Source organism: Myxocyprinus asiaticus, chromosome 44 (genome assembly GCF_019703515.2).
Source record: "Myxocyprinus asiaticus isolate MX2 ecotype Aquarium Trade chromosome 44, UBuf_Myxa_2, whole genome shotgun sequence".
Lineage (NCBI taxonomy): Eukaryota > Metazoa > Chordata > Actinopteri > Cypriniformes > Catostomidae > Myxocyprinus > Myxocyprinus asiaticus.
The window spans coordinates 16,343,294-16,354,237 of NC_059387.1; the positions used below are offsets into that span (position 1 = coordinate 16,343,294).

At 37.9% G+C, this 10,944-nt stretch overlaps 1 protein-coding gene across 1 annotated transcript in view; it reads right to left on the minus strand.

Annotated features, from left to right (window-relative positions):
* Positions 1 to 10,088, minus strand: part of LOC127434314 (telomeric repeat-binding factor 1-like) — a 27,674-nt gene extending 17,586 nt beyond the window's left edge. The window contains exons 1-2 of the mRNA XM_051686961.1: positions 9,865 to 10,088; positions 9,640 to 9,744 (exon numbers count right to left, since the gene is read on the minus strand). Coding sequence (XP_051542921.1) covers positions 9,640 to 9,744; positions 9,865 to 10,039 — 280 coding nt within the window. The 5' untranslated portion in view covers positions 10,040 to 10,088. The remainder of the gene's footprint in view (positions 1 to 9,639; positions 9,745 to 9,864) is intronic.
* Positions 10,089 to 10,944: the final 856 nt, after the last annotated feature.

The window sequence follows — 10,944 nt, forward strand, 5'->3', positions numbered from 1 at the left end:
GTCAAAAATTCTGGCTAATCGATTAAGTTATGACATCTCTTATACATATAGATCAGGTGAGGTTTATTCGAGGCCGTAGCTCTTCTGATAACATTAGGCGTCTCATCAATATCATGTGGTCAGTAGCAAATGATCAATCTCCAGTCGCTGCCATCTCACTTGACGCCGAAAAGGCATTTGATATGGTAGAATGGGATTATCTTTTTAAGGTTTTGGAAATATACGGGTTCGGGAGTACGTTTATTGGATGGATTAAGTTACTTTATAGACACCCTGTAGTGGCGGTACAAACAAATGGATTAATTTCATATTATTTTACTCTGGATAGGGGCACCCGGCAGGGTTGCCCTTTCCCCATTGTTGTTCTGTCTTGCCCTGGAACCATTAGCAGCCGCAATAAGAAAGGAGGATGATTTTCCAGGGGTGGTGGCGGGAGGTGTGATGCATAAGCTTCTGCTTTACGCAGATGATATTTTATTATTTGTCTCTGACCCCAGTAGATCTATGCCTTGCCTCCACATTATTAAGTCCTTTTCTAAGTTTTCAGGATATAGAGTCAACTGGTCTAAATCCGAAGCTTTGGCTCTGACAGCGTACTCTCCAGTAACGGCTTTACAGCCGGGTGCTTTCCAGTGGCCCAAACAGGGCATTAAGTATTTGGGTATTTTATTTCCAGCAAATTTGTGTGATTTAGTTAATTTTGACCCCTTAATAAAAAGTTTTGAGCGATGTGGGCAGGTGGGCTTCATTACATTTACCTATGATTGGGATAGTTAATGTTATTGAAATGAATTATATTCCAAAATTCAATTACTTACTGCAGTCTTTCCCTGTAGATGTCACCCTCTTTTATTTCAAATAATTTGATAGCATAGCTAAGTCCTTCATTTGGAATGGTAAGCGTCCCAGGTTAAATTTCAATAAGTTACATAGGCCGATTGACAAAGGTGGGTTTGGCCTACCCAAGATTTTGTTTTATTATTATGCATTCAGTCTTAGACATTTGGCTCATTGGCCGCTTCCACCCGAGAGAGCCCCTCCCTGGTTTTGTATTGAAAAGGAAGTTCTTGCCCCTATCTCGCCACTGCAAAGCCTTTCAATTAAACTAGCAGGAGAGGTTAAGTCGCACCCCGTTATTTTGCATTTGCACTCGATATGGACAAATGTGTCCAGAGTGTTTAATTCCGATATTTATTTAAATGTAGCCTCGAGCATATGGCTGAACCCTAAACTATGTATTAATAAATTCCCTTTCTGTTGGTCAGATTGGATTGTGAGGGGGGTTAATACACTTGGTGACCTATATGAGAGTGGAGTATTGAGACCTTTTGAAAATTTGGTTCAACATTTTGGCATTCCCAGATCTCAGTTTAAGTATTTACAGCTGCGCCAAATACTCTGCACTGTTTTTGGGAGTGGCACGCACCCCGCCCCCCAGTGCGGCAGATACCCTGGGAGTGGTGATTGCTGCTTTTGGGAAGGGTCATGAGGCATCAGTGTATTACTCCCTGCTAATTCATAGTCTGGGGAACGGAACTTTGAATTCTCTCAAAAAATTATGGGAGAAAGATCTAAACTTGACATTGGAGGAGGGGGTGTGGGCTAGGATCCTAAAAAATGTCAAGTCTACATCTAGAGGTTCAAGGGTTTGCCTTATGCAATTTAAGATTTTACATCAATTTTATTGGACCCCCTCCAGATTGTATAGGCTTGGTCTTAAAGACACACCCACCTGCTGGCGATGTCAATCAGAGGTTGGAGACATAACTCATGTCTTTTGGGGGTGTGTTGAGATCCAGGAGTTCTGGTTGAAAGTTCAGAGTCTTATATGTGATGTATTGGGCACTCGGCTTTCACTTTGCCCCATACTCTGTATTTTGGGCGATGGGGTGTTCATCGACATTGAGAATCGGCACATAAAGAGTTGGGCCCTAACGAGCGTCATGATCGCCAGACGGGTTATTTTAAGGGGTTGGAGCGCCCTTATTTCATGAGTGGAGCTCGGAGATGGGGAGGGTGGCGGCCTTTGAGGAAGGGATGTATAGAAGGCTGGGAAATCTGGGGTTATTTGATAGAAAATGGGGCAGATATTTGGCCTTTTTGGAAGGCTTTTGGGGAGGGGTAGTGGAGAGGGATCTTTAGCTTTAAATATGTGTGTGCAATTTGATTGTTTTATTTTTTTGAAAATATGCTTTTATTTATTTATTTATTGTATGTGCCTGTTTTTTTATTTTATATTTATGACCACTGGGGTGAGTGTTTGTGTCGGGTGGGGGTGTTTGGGGGGAAGGGTTTAATTGTGTAAAATTTGATTCCACATTTTCTGCTATGTTTATTTAATTTGTTGAATGGAATCAATAAAAATTGTTAATATATATAAAACTCATTTTAATACTCTACAGATTTAATATTAGCAAACTATAGTTTTGGCAAGTCATTTATGACATCTACTTTGTGCATGACACATTTAATTTTTCCAACAGTTGTTTACAGACAGATTGTTTCACTTTTAATTGACTCTAAATCACAATTTCAGTGGGTCAGAAGTTTACATACACTAAGTTAACTGTGCCTTTAAACAGCTTGGAAAATTCCGGAAAATGATGTCAAGCCTTTAGACAATTAGCCAGTTACCTTCTGATAGGTGGTGTACTGAACTGGAGGTGTACCTATGGATGTATTTTAAGGCCTACCTTCAAACAATGACTTGACATCATGGGAAAATCAAAAGAAATCAGCAAAAAAAAAAAAGAAAAAAAAAGGTGCACCTCCACAAGTCTGGTTCATCCTTGGGAGCAATTTGCAAACTTCTGAAGGTACCACGTTCATCTGTACAAACAAAAGTTCACAAGTATAAACACCATGGGTCCATGGAGCCATCATACTGCTCTGGAAGGAGGCGCATTCCGTCTCCTAGAGATGAACATAGTTTGGTGCGAAAGTGCAAATCAGTCCCAGAACAGCAGCAAAGGACCTTGTGAAGATGCTGGAGGAAATAAGTAGACAAGTATCTATATCCACAGAAAAGCGACTCCTATATCAACATAACCTGAAAGGCTACTCTCAGCAAGGAAGAAGCCACTGCTCCATACCGCCATAAAGCCAGACTACAGTTTGTAAGTGCACATGGAGACAAAGATCTTACTTTTTGGAGAAATGTCCTCTGGTCTGATGAAACAAAATGGTCATAATGACCATTGTTATATTTGAAGGAAAAAGAGTGAGGTTTGAAGCTGAAGAACACTATCCCTACTGTGAAGCATGGGGGTGGCAGCACGATGTTGTGGGGGTGCTTTGCTGCGGGAGGGACTGATGCACTTCACAAAATAGATGGCATCATGAGGAAGGAAAATTATGTGGATATATTGAAGCAACATCTCAAGACATCAACCAGGAAGTTAAAGCTCGGTTGCAAATTGGTCTTCCAAATGGACAATGACCCCAGTCATACCACCAAATTTGCGGCAAAATGGCTTAAGGACAACAAAGTCATGGTATTAGAGTGGCCATCACAAAGCCCTGACCTCAATCCGATTTTCCCAAATTTGTGGGCAGAACTGAAAAAGCATGTGCGAGCAAGAAGGCCTACAAACCTGACTCAGTTACACCAGTTCTGCCTGGAGGAATAGGCCAAAATTCCAGCAGCTTATTGTGTGAAGCTTGTGGAAGGCTACCCAAAACGTTTGACCCAAGTTAAACAATTTAAAGGCAATGCTACCAAATACTAACAAAGTGTATGTAAACTTCTGACCCACTGGGAATGTTATGAAAGAAATAAAAGCTGAAATAAATAATTCTCTCTACTATTATTCTGACATTTCACATTCTTAAAATAAAGTAGTGATCCTTACTGACCTAAGACACTGAATGTTTTCAATGATTAAATGTCAGGCATTGTGAAAAACTGAGTTTATATGTATTTGGCTAAGGTGTATGCAAACCTTCTGACTTCAACTGTATATTAGGCATGTAACGATACACAAACTTCACGATACGATATGATGCATAGCCTCATGATATAATACAATACGATAGGGCTGGGCGATTAATAAAATTTTATTTTCAATTACAATTTTGGCTTCCAACGATTATGAAAACAAGATAATCGAGATAAAACGATTATTGTGCTGCATTCCGTTTTGCAATGAAACGCCCTGGCATTACATCTTTAAAGCATCCATTATTAAAGTTTAAATAATAAGGAAGCTGGTTATGAAAAACTCCAAAACTGCCATTTATCTGTGCGGTCAGCGCAGCGTCTATAAGTAGCGTGAAGTGACCGAGGAAGAGACTGAATCTTCTCCCAGCTGATACACACTCTGGTGCGGTGATGCTCGTCACTCGCACGTGTTTGCTGCAGCTAGATTATACTGTGATGGCTCACAACCAGAGGTGGGTAGTAACGTGCTACATTTATTCCGTTACATTTACTTGAGTAACTTTTTGAAAAAAAAAATGAAATGTACTTTCAGAGTAGGTTTAAAAGTGGGTACTTTTTACTCTCACTCAAGTACATTTCTAATGAATTTTTTTTACTTTTACTTCTTTACAATGGGTGGCGTTCCTGTCGTTACATTACTGTGTTTAATTTTAAATCATGTGTAATTTATTGAGAGATTATTGAATGGGACTTTTATGAGAGCGGAAGTTCACACAGCTGCATGTGCTGTCACAGACTATCACTCAAGTCATCAATGCTGCAGCATCAAACTCTTCAAAGTGAAACACTTTCTTCGCTCCGCACATAAAAAAAAAAAATTAAAAAAAAGAATAGTTTCGTCATGCAATGCCTTCATTTAACACCAAGACAAGCTGATATTTCAAGATTAAAATCACAGCTCCAATTTAAGGCAGCACGCTGAGGTAAGTTTTGGCTCTAATGATAACATGGACTTTTCTGTGTAATGTGATGGTCATTTTCAGGGTGATAATTTAACTGGGCTCTTATGACACCAGTTTTTAAGTGTACATTTTTAAATCAGTGCAGCAATATATCAGTGCGCTTTGTCCCGCATGTCATGAGCAGTATTTACGCATTTACCCCACGCCCTCGCGTGGGTACTGGAAACTACCGCAGCTACTTCATGTGGATTAACTGTATAAATCCATGTAAACATCCAAGTTAAGTGTAAATCACTGCCATTCGCATGATCGACAACTGGAGCGTGAACAGACAGCATTTCTGCGCATGCACAGCGAGGTGCGCAGGGCGCACGCGTGAGATGTGCGGGTGTGAGGCAATCGTATGGCGAAGAGAGTGGCTGGGTCCGCAATCTTTCATTCATTCACTCGTTCATCCCAAGTCTCACAGCCTCGCTGTCATTCCTATTAAAAATCAAAGATGGCGCTAGTGTGAATAAAGTCTATTGCCTTAGGGTGCTTTCACACTGGCAGTTTAGTTCGAAACAGAGCACGGTTCGCATGAAAAATTGGTAATGTGAAAGCTGTCATGCAGACCGGGGAGCGCACCGCGGTACTGAACCGGAGACTATCTGTAGGAGGTGGTCTGAATTCGGTTGCAGTGGAACTCTAGCACGATTTGTGTGAATGTGAAAGCAACTCGGACTCGGGTGTGCACTCATTCAGGAAGTAAAGTAACCTGCGCATGCATTTTAGCCAATGACGACATAATTAGTTTCGACTAATAAATATAGGGTATAATAGGAGATGACAGTGGCGATAACTTCACCTTGGACACGAGCGTAAGCGTGCAGTGTAAACAAAGATGCAAATTAATTCCTTTCAATGAAGTCTCCTCAAAAAACGGCATTTGAAAGCAGCAGCAAGCCGCCTTCCCCTGGACATCTGATGAGTTACGCCATGAAGCACACATATACGCAGTTGTCGTTCACTCTGCTGTACATAATGGCACCAAAATAACAAAAAAACAAAAAGTATTATGAGTCACGTTGTGTTCACCATGCGTGTTTGTGATGACGTAAGATGAACGTAAATGGACCAGGGTTCGATAGAATCAAGTGAGTGTGAAACCAGACCAATGCTTTGGGGGGCACCGGGAACAATCGCACTCGGAATCGGACCACAGCAAATGTGTCCAGTGTGAAAGTCCCCTAAGCCTTTTACTGTTACAAGATTGCCCAGACACAGAGACTACAAGAGTGCAAATTGAATGAAATCCCAGATGCAGTTTATTGTGCTACTCCAGTCCCAATCAATAGTTAACAGGAGAAAAAAAGTGGTACACAATATGGGACTTTTAATTATAAAGAAGCCCAGAATACATATGGGACTCTTAATTTGAAATGTCTGCACTCCCAGTTGTAAGCTCACTGACGGCTGATTCGCTGAGAAAGTGAATCTGATTCAAACTGCTAACCTGAGCTCCTGAGTTCACACGCTCAGTTCTTTTCTGGTGATTCATGAAAAAGATCCGGTTCAAAAGAGTCATTTGGTCACGACTCTCTCGCGCTGGGTTTGTTGTGTGCAGTGCAGTGAGCTCGTCACCACAACAGAACAGGTGAAAAGTGGTGTGAGACACTGGTGCGCGCTCTAAAGGTGTATTCAATAACTCACAAGATGATATCTGACGAAACCGCATATGAACGCACACAACCTGACTGTCGCCAGATTTTAAATTATAGTCGCAATAAATTATTTTTGGTCACATTTGCGACCATTTTAGTCGCAGTCTGGAACCCTGGACAAGTGGATTTTTGAAGGGGCAAGTGAAAGAGAATTTTCCTTGCCCGACCGATTAAAAGGGCAATAATGTATAAATAATCGGCTATATTGATTGACGGGCAGCGTATGTGTGTTTGCTGAACATGCGCATGCGTTCCAAAAAAGGTTCGCGCTAATACGCACCTGAACGGTCAAATACATTTAATAATTCCACCAATTATTGCAATGTCTTGGTGAGGTATTCATGTAAACACAGAGAGTGATGTCTAAAGTGAACATAAACAGCGGAGAAAAAAGCAGATTTGTATTACAATGTTGGACATGTAAGTATAAATATAAGATAATAGACCTGCTGCTGTCTACTATGTCATTATAATAATCAAACAACCATAAAAAAAAAAGAAAAGAGAAAACCCTCACTTCTCTTGACTGCGTAACTTTAGTAGCTTTAAAAAGTATTAATGTATTATAATCATAAAGTAAAGACCAGTGGAAGTTTTATGTTGCATTTCATTCTGAATGTTTACTTGAATACTTGATAGCCTACTACTGTTAAAAACTTTTAAAGCTGTTAAAAAAAAGCACTAAATTTACTTAATTTGTATTTTTTGTTCCATTATTTTTAATCTATTTCTATTTATTGCTGTTTTTTCATTGTTATTTTGTTATTGTTTGTTTACTAGTCTTGAATAATTCAGAACTTGAAACCATTCTTCCATAATTAACATATTAGTTAGTGTTATTATTTGTTGTGGTTTTGAAGCTGGTATTGAAAATCGTCAAATTTCACTACCGACTACTGAAACTTTGGCATTGTGATAATGTATAGCGTTTATTGTACATGGTTGATCTTGCTGCAATAACATGATGAAAAAGTAGATCTCATTCCGTAGATGTGTGAGCACCCCTACTGTAAATTTTGGCGATGGAGGCTTTCCTTTATTTGACTACCATACGTGACATAAAATAATTACCATATGACAATAGCCTTCTCCTCTACCCAGTGCAATTTACATTTCAAGTGGAAATCCACTGTTAAAAAGAATAAAAAAATGTAAACGTTCAATAAATGCATGATGTTTCCAAAGTCAATGAGTAATCGTGTTAAATAATCATGATTATGATTTTTGCCATAATCGAGCAGCCCTATTGTGCGTGCGCTCTTTATGTGTAAAGCAGGGTTTAACCATAAATTTAACAAATAAAACGTATTCATCCTGTTGAAGTAGACTATGTAATTAACCACAGACCTTTAGATTACATGCCTACATATAAAACTGTAGAGAATATTAATCAAGCAACAATACAGAAAAAGAGAATAACACTCACTGCTCTTTTCTGGACGCCCTTTAAAACTAAACAAAAAATTAGGTTGAGAAATTGCTAATTTTAATTTACAGACCTAAAGTCAGATAGCATTAAATCAGTAGGCTATGAATGCATCAAATCTACAGTAATGATCATTCCGTGGGGACTGAAGAACAATTATGAATTTCACTTTTATTGGTTAAATCTTTCCTTGTACCAGTTCATGTTTTCGTTTTTGCCAAAAAACTACTTAAACAAACTTCAAAGCTGAAAAGAATTGTGTTATTCTGGGTCGGTTGAGTCACTCAGATCCAAATTAAACTGAAAAGCATGAATCTGCGCACATACAAAAGTTTCCGCGCCAAATTTTTTATTACTTAAAGAGGCATGTTTGATGGTTTGTTTAAAGTAAATAAAGGTATTTAGAACTGAAATAAAAATTAAAAGGCATTATTTGAAGATGTTCAAATTGCATATGTGCTAATAGAGAAATATTTGACTGATTACAAACAAAGGTCTGGAGACCTGATTATCTCACATAGTCGTTGTACAAAATAAATAGCGAGATTTTATAAACTAAAACACCACTATACAATCTCATATAAATAATTTCAGATGTGTACCTTATTAAGCATGTAAGCGTCTGATAAATTCTTATGTTTATATTTCACCCAGAGGGGCATCTCAAAGGCACAGTTGCTGGGCCACTAACCCCCTGCATACGTGGCCGGAATATTTTTATGTTTACTGGACTTTGCATGGTTAATTGATGAATGAAAACTATTTATGTCATTATTTTTGAAGACACCTTAACGGTGGATATATAAATATATCTATACACCAGTGTTTGGTGTAATGTATTAATAATTAATTAATTACTGTAATTAAATTACTTTTTCATTGAAAAAAGTAAGGAATTACTCTTATTTTTTTCAGTAATTTAATTACAGTTACTTCTGATGTAATTGTGTTAAATACTATATAGACTATAGAACAATTCTATATAAAACAATAGTGAATTTAAAAACGAAATGTAACGTCTAAAGTTAAAATTTGTGTCTTCTAATTTAATGCAGCCCCCTTAAATTCTTTGGCCAGTTCATGAATAATTTATTTGATTTTATACGATTTATTTGAAAGAATTAAAAGAACAATTTCATGTTTATCATTATATTTTTCATCTGGTCGAGGTTGATAAGGGTTTTAGAAAGTAATGAGTAATAAGTAATGCAATTACTTTTCAGACAGAGTAATTAGTAATCTATTTACACTGTACATAATGTAATTAGTAATTAATTTTTTTTTTTTTTAGAGTAACTTACCCAACACTACTATACACACACACACACACACGCAAGCAGCATCTGCACTTAAATATGCTAATGTTTGTCTTAAACTTAGCCTAAATACCTCCTGAGCAATACAACTGAAAAATAAATAAATAATTGATTTAGTAAACCTAACAACAGTCTTTTGTGAAACTTTTACTTAGAAAGTGTGTAATCCTAATTTAAATAAACAGTATTTGTTTTTTTTTTAATATTTGATTTTCATCTAATGCAATGGTATTATTCAGACATTTTTAAGTGCGGTTTATGTGTCTAAATGCTGTTGGAGTCACTGTATGTTGTTAAATGTTGGCAGCAATACACATTAAAATACAGCAAAAGAGCAATATTGTGATATTACCCAGGTTTTCCCCATCCAACACTCTGGCGAGGAAACAGCAGATGGTTCTCTGAGAGGGATCATCCCATCTGTATGAACATGACTGATGCTGCTCATCCACTATCGCTGTGCACAAGACAACGCGACATTATAAAACAAACAAATGAAAACTATACAATATTACACCATTATATAAGGAAACACGGGGACTCCAATACAGATCTAATGTATTGCTCAACACTTTACCTTCAAATATTTTCAGAGTATTGCCGAAGTTGTCAGATCTATCTTTGAAGAGTCGACATAACGACGCGAAGTAAAAATCAATCATCCATGATTTAACGACACCCTCCACCTCGACGAAATCTGTTTTATCAGTTGTACTCGAGATCATCTCATGTGACTCGCTCTCCATGTTCATGTTTGATTTGACAACAAAAGTTCCTTCCCGCCAACTGTGATACACCAAGTTGATGAGAAGCGCTTAGTGACCGCGGCGCCACCTGCAGGCGTGGAGTAGATAACTATTCGCAATTACCTTTGCTTCTTACGCAAATATCGTATTTTAGAGTATATAAAACAGTCCATTATTTACACACTTTAATTTACAAACCTATAAACTAAGTAGAAGCAGTATATAAATGGTTCATTGATTCCAAAAATCCTTGAATTAAAATTTAAAAGGGTTTCCTACTTTGAAAGCGCTAGCTGTCAGACAAAAACATCCTCCGTCACATAAATGTACACTAGCAACAAGTTTTTAGCAAGCAAAAGGACTCTCTCCTTTCTCTTAATATCCATATCAAATGATGGTTAAAGACAAACTGTGCAGCAAATAGTTCACCACCATGCTGCACACTACCTCATGATAATGATAAAAATGAAATTTCTTGAAAGGCGTTTGTTGGTTTGTGCCATTCTCTTCTTGGATAAGAATGACAATGACAGCCAAAGCCGGTCAAGTCTGTATTTTATGCATTCACTTCCATATTCATGCCAAATTTTGTTAGATCTTGATAAAAGCTTCTGTTATTATACTTGCAAACCAATGACTTTTACAACAAAGTGTGAAAAACTGTGTATTGATGAAGTATTAAGGAAGAAACCCATTCTTGCTTTTGGCTTCAATTCGATTAGATATATTAGTCAGTGAATGCTACACTTGGGGCTGTTTGTTTCCTCCCTTCCAACTGAAAATACCCCCTTGAGCAAGAGTGGGCACAGACAGGGCCTGTTTGAGGGGTCCTGATATGCCAAATAAGTTGTTTGTTAAGTATACTACCACCATTTTTCTATTACTGCACATTTGGATTTATAAAGTTATTG